The sequence below is a fragment of the Manis javanica genome, chromosome 11, assembly GCF_040802235.1.
Source record: "Manis javanica isolate MJ-LG chromosome 11, MJ_LKY, whole genome shotgun sequence".
NCBI lineage: Eukaryota > Metazoa > Chordata > Mammalia > Pholidota > Manidae > Manis > Manis javanica.
Genome location: NC_133166.1, coordinates 74,397,272 through 74,412,486, shown reverse-complemented (window position 1 = coordinate 74,412,486; position 15,215 = coordinate 74,397,272). Strand labels below are relative to the sequence as shown.

General features: G+C 42.9%; 1 protein-coding gene across 7 annotated transcripts in view; it reads left to right on the top strand.

Annotated features, from left to right (window-relative positions):
• PLD5 (phospholipase D family member 5) overlaps positions 1–15,215 on the top strand; it is a 457,751-nt gene that overhangs the window by 45,347 nt on the left and 397,189 nt on the right. For 2 of the 7 annotated variants that reach the window (XR_005062463.2, XM_037022713.2), the window contains exon 1: positions 5,027–13,420. The exons of 2 other annotated variants lie outside the window; for them this stretch is intronic. Coding sequence is in view for 4 of the 5 variants with exons in the window: in XM_037022713.2 (XP_036878608.1) it covers positions 13,160–13,420 (261 nt within the window). In the remaining variant the exon portion in view is untranslated. Of the gene's footprint in view, positions 1–5,019; positions 13,421–15,215 lie in introns of those variants that run through there. 3 more of the 7 variants (XM_073216683.1, XM_037022710.2, XM_037022712.2) reach the window with 3 other exon arrangements.

The following is a 15,215-nucleotide window of genomic DNA, read 5'->3' as shown; positions in this document are numbered from 1 at the left end:
ATCTTGCACAGACTGTCAGTGGAGGAGCCCCAGACTCAAAGGGGAATGATGCCCGTGTCCCGTGCCAGCCCGGCAAGATAGGAACAAGCGGGGTTGCTCTCCTGAGCACAGCTAAGATCCTGGGCATGGAAAGAGAAGAGAAGGGCAGGAAGGAAAGACAGATTTCCTACTCTGGGTAAGTGGAGGTGGAGGTGAGTTATAATTTGCAAAGTAAAAGAATATCACAGGGTTTTATCCATAGCTAAGCTAGCAAAGCCAGTCATGTCAGTGCTACATGGCAAATCAGAACGTCTGCCTCTCCTTAACCTCATTGGCCTCTCCTTATATTATTCCATCAATAACTCTAGTATTATTAATAGTGAATACTATTATTCAGTATTAATAACTGGATACCTATTATGTGACCAGATTCTATAATAGGTGCTTATAGACATTTTCCTATTCTTAGAACTCTGCATGGTGAATTTTATGATTTTTGTTCTATGGAGGCTTAGATGCTAGGAGAAATTAATCAGCTTGCCAAAGCCATCCAGGTAGGTAAGTGATGGCTCCAGGATTCAAACTGAGGTCTGTCCAATCCCATTCTCCCTTCTGGATATTCTCATTTGCTTTCCTAATGCATCAGTTCGATCAAAGGAAAGATTTTATGGGCAGACCATGAGCTACAGCCTCTGAAAAACCTTGCTGTCTCTTGCCTGTGCGGGCAGCATTGCTGTGGGGAAGCAGCTGTGGCTTCATGAGTTCACTTCTCAGTGCTCTGCCTCTGGACCTCCCCCATGAGCCTGTGCTCAGCGCACAGCAGCTACTCCCTGTGCTGGTTGGGTCTCCAGCCGGGTGAGTGTGTGCTCACTGCGAGGCTAGTGTGTTGAGTAAAGAGCTTCTACAAATCCATAAGAAAAGAGAGCTCAATAGAAAAATCAGCCAGAATGCAAGATGACATTCATAAAACAATCAATACAAATAGGCAATAAACACTTGAAATGCTGTTCAAACTCAAAGTGTTCAAGGTCATGCAAATGCAAGCACCACCTTGATTCTAATTTGGGTCAGTTTACTGAAAAGGAGTGATTGGTAACATTGGGAGTCAGTGAAGGGCTGGAATACACCTGCTTGGGAGCATATAGGTAGGTGTAACTTTTCCAGAGGTCATCTAGGCATTGCCTACCAAAATCTTAAATCCCTATGCAAGCAATCCCTCTTTTAGAAATGATCTTCAAGAAATACTGATAGATACTTTCTAGGATCATTATTGTGGCATTGTTTAAAAGAGTAAATCATCTGGATGTCCATTTCCAGGGCAGTTGTGAATCTGCTGCCATCATGATCAGTCCAGTGTGCTGGTTAAGACCCCACGGGCTTTGAAACCAGATTGCTTCAGTTTGAATCACAGTGCCACCTCTTACCAGCTCTATGACCTTGAGCAAGTTATTTATTATCTATATGCCTCCGTTTTCTCCTCTGTAAAAGGGGTAATAAATAGTACCTATCTTACATAGTTGTCCTTAGTGACTTAGTTTAAATGTGTAAAGCACTTAGAGTCCCACACATAGTTCGTGTTGTAGAAGTGTTTTCTATTATTCTATTATTGTTTTTGCTGCTATTGTTACTATTAATTATTATTATTTTGGGAAATACAATTCAGTCACTAAAGACAATGAATATTCTGACCTGGAATATTCCACCATAAAAGTGTTAAGTGAATAAAAGGATGTTTCAGAACAGTGTGTAAATGGTAGAATCCCATTTACTAAAATAAAAAATAAAATCATGTTTTTACAAGTCTGCAAATCTATGCAGAAAACTGTTAACAGTAATTAAGTAATTTGAGGAGCAGGGCAAAGAGTGTAGTGAATGGGCAAAGGAAGGCTATTATTTTATTTTATATGCCTCTAACACTCGAACTTTATTCCACGCCTTTATCACTTTTGCAATGAAAAAAATAAGGGTATTTCACCTCTGTGTGAGCATATTATGAGCATATTACATATAGCTTGTATGCTTATTGGGTATTGATCTGATTACAGTATTAGAAAGGTTATCCAGGCAGAGCATAAACATTGCTGTGTTTGAAATTTGGTGAAATTAGAACCCCACAAATGCCTGAAATCAATAAATCACTATGAAAACTCAGCCATTTGTGGGATGTGAGTTGTTACGGAACAGCAAACACTTTGGCTAAGTGAAGAGACCTTAGTATGAAAATAACAGATTTTCATTTCCTCTCTAATGTTATAACTCTTGGCAATACAACCTTTGTTGTGCTGTGAAACGTTTGGAAAGTGAAATGAATGTACGCAGTGAATTTCATTTTCCAAAATAAAGACATTTAGCTTTTGCCTAGAGACTGCAGGGCGTTGCAGCCCCCGGGTGTCACTTGCAAGCGTTGTTGCAGGGGAATGTGGGGAGAGGGGTTTGCTTCAGAGCACTAGACTTGAGCACAGGTATCGCACACATGCTGAAGCCACTCTAACACTCTTGTAAGAGGACCTTTTGAGACGGGTGTGTCTTTGGGAATGCCTGGGAGCCCTCATTCAGCCGGCCTGATATCCACACACGCACACCCCCTGGTGGGCCCTGGCGGTAATAACTTAAGTGAGTGTGGCTTGCCGGTTCTGTTGCAGTTCGGACTGTCCCCGATCATCCCACGGTGTGGAGGAGGTCCAGTGCATGAAGAACATATGTCTGTATTCATAACTCTGCTAGTTCCTTTCTCCCGTGATAAGAGATGTATGGGGCAGTTGCCAAATGACCATATTTGGTCAAGGAAGGCATTGTTTCAGGAATTCTAAGACTACTCTTAATCATTTGGCAGATCAAAGGAATTCTTCACTATAAAAATCCATATTTTCTGAGAAATTTAAACAGTATGAAAAGGTACACAGAATTCTATAACCAGTACCCACAGAATATCCAGTGTTAACATTTTGCAGTACTGAATATGCATCATTATTTTTAACTAAGGAGAAACAAGATGCTCCATGTAAAAGTGCAGTCCCTTTTGTACCCATGTCCTAACAGCATGCCTCTTCCTAATTGCCCACTCACAACCACTACTATCAATCTGGCTAAGATCTTTATGATCCAGTTTTATACTTTGAAGATCTGTTCAATGTAGTACCACTTAATGTGTGCAGGGCACTGTTCTGCACCCCTGGGATACATCAAGGAACAAAACAGCTGCAAGTCTTTCCCTTCATGGAACTTACACGCTAACTACGGGAGGCAACACTTTTTTTCAATTAGAGCAGCATAAGGGGGATCAGTTATGTGTATGGGGTGGGCAGGATAAGCCTCTTTAACTAGGTGAGATTTGAGCAGCATTTTGAATTAGGCAAGTGGCTACTACACCATCGGTAAGATTTTGGCGTAAGAGATAAACAGGAGTCTTCTGCAGGGTTCTGAGTGGGCCAGGGACATGGTCACTGACTGCATGTTGTACCGAGAAGAGTTGGAGAGGGGCAGTGGTAGGATTACAGGTACTGTAGTCATCCAGACGGAGGCAGGGCTGGCCCTGGCTGGCATGGGAGCAGGGCAGGGTGAGGAATGGTTGGATTCTGGATGTATTTTGAAAGTAGAGCCAGATGATTTTCTTACAGGTTTAATTTGGAGTATCAGAAAGGAGTCAAGGAAGATTCCATTTTTTTTAATTGAGGTTAAATTCACATAATCAAAATGAGCCATTTTTAAGTACAATTGAGCAGCATTTGGTACATTCACCAAATTGTGCAAAGCTGCCCTCTGTCTGGTTCATCACCCATTAGTAGTCACTCTTCATTCTCGACTTTCCCAGTTCCTGGCAGCCAGTATCTACTTCTGTCTCCATGGATTTACTTGTTCTGGACATTGAATTAAATGGAATCCCATAATATGTGACCTTTTGTGTCTGGCTTCTTTCACTTAGCATAGTGTTTTCAGAGTTCATCTACATTGTAGCATGTATTAACTCTTCATTCCTTTTTATGGCTGAATAGTATTTCATTGTATGGCTATACCACATTTTGCTTATCCACCCATCCATTGATGGACATTTGGGTTTTTTCTAGCTTTTAGCTATTGTAATAGTGTTGCCATGATACTCATGTACAGGTATTTGTTTGAACATCTATCTTCATTTCTTTAGGGTATATACCTTAAAGTGGGTATGCTGGCTCATATGGCTGCTGGCTTCTATGTTAAACTTTGTGAGGAACTGCCGAATTGTTTTCAAAGGTGGCTGTACCATTTTACATTCCCACCAGCAATGTAGGGGGGGTTCCAATTTCTCACTTGTTTGCCAACATTTGTTATTTTCTGTTACTTAAAAGAGAATATAGCTATCCCAGTGAGTGTGATTCTAAAGTTTTGGCCTAGAGAAATGAAGTTGCCATTACTGATAGAGTTGATATTTGGAAGGCTATGGGTAAAAGAGGATGAGATGGAATGATCAGTGTTCCCTGTGGTCAGGTTGACTTTGAAATGCGTCTTAGACACCCAGGTGGCATTGTGGCATAGGTGCTGGTTAAGTATGGAGTTAGAAAAGAATGGGAGGTTTGGGCTGGAGTTATAAATTGGGAGTCACTGGCATTTAAATGCTATTTAAAGCTATGGAAATAGAATATATAGAGAGAAAACCAAGAATCAAGCCCAAAGGCACTCAAATGAATAGGTTGGGTAGAGAAGGAAGGGGGCCATGCAAAGTAGACTAAGAAGGAATAGCCGGTGAGATAGACAGAAAATCAGGAGTTTGATAGACTGAAAGGCCAAGTGAAAAAAAGTGTATCAAGGAGGAGGAATGATTGGCGGCACAGTGACCTTCAAAGGCCAGGTGTGGCTGGAATGAGAATCGGATGTTAGATTTGGTGACATGGAGGTCATGGGCCACCTTCACGATAGCAGGGTCAGTAGAGTGATGGGGAATGGAGGCAGTCAGTCTAGATATTCTAGATGTTCTAGTCATTCTCCAGATTTTACTGCAGGAAGAAAAGAAATGGCACAGTGGCTGGAGGGGAAAATGGGGAGAGGGCAGGTCTTTTTTGTTTCTTCTTAGGGTGGGAGGGATAAATAGTGTCTTGATGCTCATAGAAGTGATTCAGTATAGAGAAAAAACTGATTTTTTTTCTTGCAGAAGAAGAGATAATTACCAAAGAGGTGTCCTTGTGCAAATAGGAGGGGATGGTCTGTTGTGTCCACGTAGAGAGGCTGCTTCCAGTAGGAGCTTGGCCAGTTTGTACTTGGTAATAGGTGGAAGGCAAGTTCGGAATATTCAGATTCTGGAAGGTGGGAAGGTAAGGTTAGTGGAGTCTGTGGAAGTGAAGTAAGGACAAAGATCATGAGTCGAGAGTGACAATGAGGAAGATGTTGGAAGTCTGTGGAGAGAGAAGAAAATGTGCAGTTGCCCTTTTTGAGCGTGGAGGAGCGATTGCTTGGGAACATCAGGAAGCCCTGGAAACGCAGGCATCACTGTGAGGATTGTCTCTCTGATAGGGCCCAGCTGTGCAGGTATGAGAGCAGAGACTCGCAGGTTCTAAGGCCCGGATGGCAAGCGGGGACAACAGGAGAAGGGCAGGGGAATAGAGGGCATACATGGGAGTGAATGTTTGCTGATGGGTTCTGATTTCAAGCTGGATGAGGGGGAAGAGAAGATTTAAGGGCTGAGGTTTGGGGACACAGTGCCATGGAATATGGATAGCTCATCCCAGGGGGGCCAAAGACCATCAAAGTCAGAGAAGCAGAGAAAGTGGGAGAAGAAGATGGAGGCTGTGGGCAGAGAGTGGGATGCATGAAGTTGAGATTATGGTGTGTTTGCCACTAGTGGCAGAAAACTAGAGGGAGGGCAGTTACTGAAAGGGATGGTTCAAGGAAATGTGCCACCAGAACCTTGGGAAGGTCATTGACATGTATATTTAAGTGTTCAAGGTTAAGACACAGGTAGTGACAGATGTCCTATCACAGTGAGGAAGAGGGAGGGGAGAATGGCCTGGAACCAGTAGGTGATGGGGCACTCAGGGCATTCAGTACGGGGGCTCTGGTCTGATGCCTTGAGATCCAAATCTGGGCTATTCTGGGGGGAAGGGAGGGAGAATGAGTAGTCTCAATGTGGCCATGAGGAGCAGAGAGGACATGGCTCCCATAGAGCACAAGGACTAAGGGAGCAAAAGCAGCTGCCCCTGGAGAGGACTGCTGGGGAGGCCGTGGCCCCGGGGAGAACCAGGTCTCTACTGGGGCGGGCAGAGAAGTTGAGGAGCAGGTAATATAATAATGTAATAGATGTAGATGATATAATAAATATTTTATGAAAATAGCTAAAGAGAATATAATAACATATAGTAGATAGTGTAATAGGTATAATTCAATAGATATTATACTGCACAAATCACAGTATCATGCCATGTGTATCAGCTTTTTAAAAAGGCAATGTAGTAATTCAAAATCAGATTCGTCTGACAGGATTGCAGTTTCCTTCCTAACATATGACCTATGACTTAGAGAATAAACAGCTGCAGACTAAAATAACTCCCACAGAGCCCCAGCACATAAAAGGCTTTCAGGAACTGTTGAATAAATTAATATAAATATCATTATGTTAGTTGAGATCAAGGGGAATATGTGGCAAAGGCTTTGCATTTCTGAGGAGATGTTCTGTTCCCTGGGAGGGTTCTCGTATTCCATTTAACAAATATTTGTTGGGAACTGAGCACCTGCTATGTGCTGGTATTGAACAAGACAGATAAAGTCCCCGCTTTAATGGAGCTTCAATTTAAACAAGCACAAGTCCTGAGCATACGACTAGAGTTTTGAATGAAGAGACTTCTGCCTGATTTGAGGTGCTTTTCCATTAGGCTCCCAAATACTAAAATCTATTTGGAAGTGAGCTCATTTTTATTTATGCATAACTAGACATTTTTGTAGCCCTACCACACCTGAGGGATACAGGTGTGTTTGTGTTGTGTGTGAGGGGGGGCATTATGTTGTGTACTGTGTGTGTATGTGGGGTGTTGTGTGTTGCGTGTATAGGTGTAGGAGCAGGGACAATGGACAAGGGTGGGAAGAATCACATCGCTATCATCTCTCCCCTCTTCTTGACTCCTCCGCCCATCAAGCTTGACAGCCTAGAGTGTTGAGTATGAAATTCAGGGAAATTAGGAAGTTTACTTGAGCCTTCCTATTTGGGAATTCACTCATCCTCTTTCTATAGATTGTAGAGTACCATTTAGACAAGTGAGTGGAATATACTTATTAAAAAACATGGAGAGGATCGCCAACAGTGTCCAGATATCTTTTATAGTGTTTTCTTGTCGATAGTTCCCTTTTTTGTAACACTAGAGATGTTATTTTTGTTGCCATTCAAATGTACCTACAGTGGGAATTAGAAAGATGCACCCTTGGATGCAGCAGCCAGTGGGGATTTGGGTGACCTGAAGGGACAGTGGGCCCTTGATCCCAGGTCTGCGTGCCACTGTGGAGATGCAGCCCAGAGGGCCAGATCTGCCAATTTTTCAAGATAAAAAAAAACAAGCTAGATTTTCATGAGTTACCATTTTTTAAATGTTGGGCACTAATTCTACCATGTTTACAATATGAGGGAAGCCAGAGAAAATATTCATTCCCCAGGTGGCCAGTTTGAGACCTCTGATTTAGACCATCACCAAACAAATGATACTATTTATTTATAATGTCTAATAACACCCACAGTCACTACAGGCTGTAGTTCCAAATATGAAGATTACTGGCGGATTCATGTAGTGTGTGTAGATGCCCCCATCTTCCTCTTTTTGTGTTTTTCCTAATGAGGGTTCCCTAGGGCTGCACTGTCCAGTGGGACGTTCTGCAGTGATGGAAATGTTCTGAATATGTGTGTCTGACACAGTAGCCAGTAGGCACATGGCACTGCTGAACACTGGAAATGAAGCTAATGTGACCAAGGAATTGAGTTTTTATTTACTTTTAATTAATATAAACTTTAAGTTAGGTAGCCACATGTGGCCAGTGGTGACCAAGCCTTACCTTCTGGTCTCTGTACAACTTTCCTCCCCATAGAAACCCAAACCCAAACTTGAGTTACTGAGTTGAACTAAAGCAAGATATGCCTTTGACTTGTGAAATGGAGTAAGGAGAGAAGGGAACAGACTCACCCCAACATTGGTGGTGACCAGGGCAAAGTTTTAAACCTTAAAATATGTTAAATTTATAATTCCAGCTGATATCCTTAAATAAAATATGTCCCATCCTCTTACCTAGACAAGTATTCCTTTGTAATGGCCAGGTTCCAATTTAGAATGCCTGGACCCCTAGGGCTTCTTCTCTGAGCATAGTGGCATGGGGAGAGCTGGCCCCTCTGTCCCCCGTACCCCAGTACCCCGTACCACAGGGGGGACCCTTAAACATAAATGTACCCTTAACCATAAATGGCCTGACCAGCAAGCCTGGATAGAGAGGAACTTGATCCAAGTGGGGCTCAAGGACCATCTTTGGGACACTTCTGTTCCTATGGCATGTTCCACCTGTTCTCCCTTTTGGCTATAGGCACATTTGACTTGAAGACCTGTACACATCCTTATAGAATTGCCATATAAAATAAATTCCTGTATTGATTCTGGCATAGATCCACTCTGAGACAAGCAATTGATCAGATGGGTGTCTTTCGAGACTCCATATAAGCACCCACCTCACTGCAAATTGAGGGATAATCACTTTTCTAAACAGGCTTGTGCTGAATTCTTCAGAGGCAAATTAGCACTGAGCTTGACTGCTGCTTTGAAAGAGTGTGTAAGAGTTGAAAAAGGGAATAGGTACAGATCCGACTGGCCAAAGGTTAATAAGGAGAGTTCACTCATTAAGTTGCTTATTTACCTCACGTAATTATCTTTGGCAATTAACTTCCAAAGACTTCTTACTTGAGGTAATCATTTATGCCAAAGGATTGGGTGGTGGGAGATAAATTACAGATTGTTTTTAATCCATGTGTAATCATTTATGCCAAAGGATTGGGTGGTGGGAGATAAATTACAGATAGTTTTTAATCCATGTATAAATCAATCCAGTGAGTTCCATGTGATTAAAGTCATTAGTTAAAATATCAAGTATATTAATGCTTAGAATGTCTACCATCTAACATTTTCAAATGGTTTATACATTCTGGTAAGGTCTATATGCACACATATACGTGTGTGAAGAACTTGAGCAGTTTCAATTGGAGGATGGCTTTGGAAGCTGAGTTTGAACAACTGATTGGTCACATTCTTTGCTAGCTAGAGGCATTTACACCCGTGTTGTAACTGGTAATAAAAGTCAGAACCCTGGAGAGCTCCACCCTTATTAGGCTGCAGCTCCCCCCTGTGGTGAAAAGGAAGAAGGGCTCTTGATCCAGGACACTTGGAAAGCCAAGTGGTTCCCAGGCATGGAACCAGAAGGGTAGGTAGACGGTGTGCAGAGATTTGGGGCCTCTGGTCAGCTGTCACGATTGTCTAGGACACAGACTCCATGACTTCGCTAGATTAGACTCTGCAAAGGACTCTAATATTATGATAGCTGCTACCCTCCCCAAGGGCACTCACAGTTTATTGCTGTCTTTCTAATTTTCTCCTTATTGTATCCACTTTTCACTATTAGAAACTACCTTGTATGATTTCATACATCATAAATAATACTGTAATTGAAATTAATGTGAATATCTTACCACTGAAATATGTTTACCCCTGTTTAATTAACTTTTTATAATATAAACATTTGGCAATCTTGGGATTGGTTTTAGGAAGGGAGGGTTTCTTTCTCAGTGCTTTGACCTAATTTTTTCCTCAGCCAACTTTAATTTCAGTCTATTGAGACAGAAACCTTTGAAACATTATTGGAAACTGAAAGGCATCCCTTTTCATGCTCTATGATTCTAAGTAGATTTGCTTGAGTTGAAATTTGAAAGCACATCTGATTGTTTCTAAGGGATTCTGGAATCCCAGGTCCATGCTGAGCTGTCTTGGCCCCACCACCCAAATTGCAGTGTGGGGCTGGGAAGGGGTGTCTGGGTGAGGCTAAACTTATCCAGTGACAGAGCAAAACATTGAAGCAATACAGGAAGCAAGGATTTGGAGTTAAGACAGGGAATGGGAGAATCAGGGGAAGATAAGAGTTCCCCACATGTCTCTCTATTCTTCTGAGGGGTGGACTGGCATGATTCTGCTGCTGTGGAATAATTCAGAGCCTACAGGTCTTCATTTCCTCTGGATTCTTGCCACAGGGGAACCCTAGATTGTGGTAGCAGGGAATGGGTTGCACAGCCATAGGGAGCTTCCAGTCTCCACTGGCTACCTTTTGTGGAATGCCAAATAAACTTGTTAATGCAGGATCAACATTTTGAAATACTGAGAAGATAAATGATGAGAACACTTTGGAGGAAGGTAATGATGTCCTAGGTTCTCAAATACATTTTAAGTATCTTTTAAAGGTGCAATGAAGATTTCACTAAAAAGACAATATGGGTTTGCTTTATGAGACAACACTGAATGAAATAGGTGCTATTTGTACACATTTGTAGAAGAATTTCTCTTTCCTTATATCCTTCCAGGTTCAAAGATAGGGGGCCTTTTGCCCCAGTGTCTGAGACTCTTCATTGCTGTGTTTGGATCCTCTAGCTGGAAGGGGGTGTGGGGGAGAATGGTACCTGAGGGCTTCAAGGAGAAAGGTCTAGCTTTCTGTATGTCCACATTTTTTAAAGAAAATATACAAACTACCATTTTATAGAAAATCCCAATTTTTTTCCACTTCTCACTCTACAGATATTTCAGATATCCCTGCTGATAGTGTCTAGGGCTGGGTGTCAGTGATTCAGTGGTTCAGTGTGTTCTGACAAAATCAAGCTGAGAAGTCTTAACAATTTCCATTAACATAAGTGTCCAGGCAATTCTTGACATCAACAGCATCCTGCTTCAGTCAACAAGACAATTATTCAGAAATCTTTCACATTCCCTTGCGGTTTCTGCCAAATGGCAATCTATTTGAGAAAAAGTCCACCTTTCTTTGGGAAAGATAATGTCAAAATGCTGACTACTTCTCACTGCAGAGAAAGTACAGAATCTGCATCTGCTTAGATTTGTGTGAGGCTCTGACACAGACATAAGATGGTTCATGCTGACTTTTAATGCACCCCATTGTGAGGGCCAGATGAGAGGGCACAGCCAGGGCTGCAGGGTGCAAAAGCTGCCCTGAAGACCGGGATGGAGCACAGTGACTTGAGGGAACTGCGAAGAGTTCTTTCGGAGGGAGGTGGAAGGTGCTGTAGGAGTATGTGGGGCTGGGAACTTCAAGGGTCCATTCATGAGCCCCTCAAGTGCCATAGCATGTGGTCTTCATTTCATCTCATAGTCATTAAGATGCCACTCCTGGGTTTTTTATGGGAATAACATGTTTACCATCTGGTTAGAAGATGTACTCCTCTCCCACCAAAATAAATACAATCTATGGTGTCCAAGAAATGTCAGAAAACAGGATATGATTAAATGTAAAGGGTTGACACAGAGTGTGAATGCCAGTCACTGGAGAAATTGGTAATGAGTTGTGACCATCAGGGCATCTTCCTGATGGAGGAAACAGTGACATTGCACTTTGAGGAACAAGTAGAAGAAAAGGAAGATGTTTCACTGATGCTAGAGTAGGGGGTTTCCATTGTGTACAGACTTGGGCTGGTGGACAGGGAGGACAGGGCTCTTCTACAGGTCCCACTGCAGTCAGTGCCACCTCCTCATTCCATTCGAGGACAAGTGTAGCTGGGCCCAGTGCGGGGAAGAGTGGATGCAGTGGGGTGGAGTGTCCTAGGGGGAAGACCTAGAGAGGGGTCATGACCTGAGGTTCCAAAGGAGGCAGTGTTGGGTCCTCTCAGCTTGAGGACAGGTGTCTGACACTGCAGAGTTCAGGCCAGTCCTCTGTGGGTTTAGATGAATTCAGTAAGTATCTAAAACCTTCTGTGTGCAAGCAAGGCACTAAAACTTGGCCTCTGAAGTGGGCTTTGTGATCTGCCTACCCTATCTGCTTTTCTGTTGTAAAAGACAGCAGTTTATAGGGAGTGCAAGTGAAAGTAGTTTTCTTGGGCACTGTTGATTCAGAGCACCTTCTTGATACAGTCAGGCTTGATAAATGCCATGGACTCTTCTAAGAAATGAGAATGCTTGGCTAGCAACATAAATTTTTTCCCTTGGCTTGAATTGGCTCTGGAACAAAGTTTTAGCTTTGCTGTCCTTTCTTGGACTAGCCATCCTGGGGTACAGGAATCTTTACTTTTTGGCAAGAGGAAAAGCAATCATGAAAGGAACCCAGCCCAAGCCTAAACACATCTAAGCAAAAGAAATTTTACTAGTTTGTGTGACTGCCAATATTTTCAGCAATTATGGAAAATTATTTCATCTGCTAATCCATATCCTACAGTGGAGTAAGATGCTGTGCAAGGGTGCAGAAATGAACAATGTGAACAGAGAATCTGCCCTACTGGAGTTTACAAGTGGGGAAGGAAAGGCAGGTAAACAGTTTGGCAATTAATTGTTGTTCTTGCTTACGTGCACTGTCATTTCAAAGCGTCCTGTCCTGAACTTCCATGGAGGTCCCACCTCTGCTGTATGCCAGTTGTATCATTGAATCCTTCTGAGATACTACAACTTTTGAGCAATAAAATGTCAAACATAGGAAGAGCAAAGAGCCTAGTAGTTTAATATGGTCAAGTGGCCCCAGCTAGATTTAAAGCATCTGAACAGGTAGGGGCCCTGCATCTGAAAAACTTCTGGTTTATTCTTCAAGGTAAGGCTGTGTGCCATAGACTCCTTTGATGAGCAAAGAACTTTTCTTCCCACCTGTCTGAATTTCATCGCACAACACCAAACGACTTAGCCCACACCTAGGTACTGGGAGCACTTTGCAGTCTCCCAGCCTTTGCGGAGCAGCGGTTACCCTGGCGTGCAGGAGTGTTCCCAGCATTGCCCGTTTTCCTTCCTTTCTGTCTAGGCAGGGCTCTCCTCGCTGATTGGAACAACAGCTGTCTCTGGTCAGGTTGGAGGGATGTGAAGTCCGCACAGTGCCCACAACCCCTGGGTTATCTCCAGCTCTTGCTATAATTTCATCCCACAAGGCAGCACAACCCCTCTCCTTTTAAAAGCAAGAGAGAGAAACAGGATTGAGTGTAGCAGCCCTCAGTAATGCTAAAATGCTAAATGAGGGGCCCGTGTTTTTAGGAGCATGGTCTAGGAGAAATTGTGAAATTGCAAGCTGCAGCCCTTTCTCTTTGAGCTTGGTTTGGCTGATTTCCAAAGCATCCAGGCCGGCAGTTGAGAGACTGAAATATAATCGGTGGCGATCCATTTGCACCACAGGAAACATTCTCTGCCTCCCTAGCTGTGGGGAACAGAACACCAGCAACAGCGCCTGGCTGCCGGACTCTGCAGGGAGGGAAGACTGGATCACAATGGTAAGAAACTCGGGAGTTTCTAGTTGGTTACCTGGGAACAAATACTTAGCATCTGCTGGGAAAATGGCTGTTGGTAGTGTGAGTCTGAACAGTAAGTAACTTGAGCTCAGGGGCACTGTCAGTTTTTTTCCTAGGAGGGCAGGAGCACCTTTGCACCAGAGCACTAATTTTTTTAAAAATTGGGTTCCTTTCTTATCAGGAGGAACACTGCCTCATAATTAAAAAGGACTGTTTGCTGGGCTCTGCCAGGGAAGGGCAGTCTCATGGTGACCTCAAATCCAAGCCCTGATTAATGCAATCTCTAAAGTGTCCTCTTTCCTTGGAATGTAATTGTAATTTCCAGGAGACTTCTTCAAATAAATAATTGCTTGTTTTCTTGCTATTTTCCTGTGGCAGTACCAACTCATTCATACTCAGCTTTCTTTTCTGACTAGTAAATTGCCACAGCTCAGTGAGCGTCATTGTTGATTGGCGGCATTTTGGCACATTAAATATGACTCGGGCAAACTTCTAAGGGATTGTTTATCTCTTAAAATTGTCATATGCAGGCAGTGACAGAAAAGCCTGTGTTTTAAAGACAGCGTTATGTGACTTTGTTGGGAGGAAGTTGGTCTGATTCACTCCAGCTATGTGAGCATTCCCAGGGTGAGGTGTGCCTCTGTGGGAACAGGTCTTCCAAGCAGGCGCTGGAATGGTCGGTGGGAATGGCTGGGTGCTGTGTCCCCCGTCTCTGCCAGCTGGGAGCCTTCTTCAGGTGCCTCTTCCCTATCGCATGATACAGGGACTGTAGAGGGAAGAACGGTGTGACAGTGAAGCCCCTAAGTGTTTTCTTTAAAGAATCAAGGCATGAAGGACATTGGTCATAATAAGATTACATAACATTTAGGAGAAAATAAAACCTATTACTGTATAGAAAGAATGCCTGAAATACATTCATTTGACTGCACAGCTGATGTGTGGGAAATGATTATTCCATTTATAATCCAGATGAATGAAGACAGTGCTGATGAAGGGAATGTGGGAATTTTTAGAAGGAAGTCTGCCTTTCGAACAACTCAGAAAGGGGAATGTGCAATCCAGCTTTATGAGAAATCATTTCACTTCCTCCCCTCATCATCCATCCTGGGTCACTCACTTTTAAGCAAACAGCCTGTAGAATTAGGGCTGCAAAGACCAGGCTCAGATTTTTACCTCCTTAATTAATATCTGGTACCATTTACATCTCATTCACTTTAGAGGCTCTTCTATTCCTGGAGAAGTCACAGTAAAGACTCACCTCATTTTCCTTGACCAGTAGGATGGGTAAATATCAGCATATCCAGTGCAAAGGGGGTTAAATGAAATTAAATGGGGTTCCTTAATGCTTTGGAAGGTTTTGTCTCAATTCTTGAGGCATAATATTTCTTTTCTTCCCTTTATTAGCCTGTGAACATTCCTTTAAGGATTAAAAAGGACCAGCTGAAATGCAGATAGATGTCCTGCCAGCACGTTTGGAACATGGGCTTGAAGCTAAACATATTGACAATCTTGTACAGGATTCAGGGAGAAGACAAGTTGCTGGTCAGGAGCTGAGATCACTTAGATGCTATAGTATGACCTAATGGAAGTATACAGACCTCCAAAGGGGTGAACTTGCCTTTGAAGTCAGGGGAAGGGACAGTGGGAGCTAAAGAGTGATTACACCAAGAGAGAGAGAGAGAGAGAGAGAGAGAGAGAGAGGAGAGACTGCAAGCTGTTTGCATACAGGTCATTCTCTTATTATTTTGATTAATTGCTATTTAGAGAGTTGGAAAAA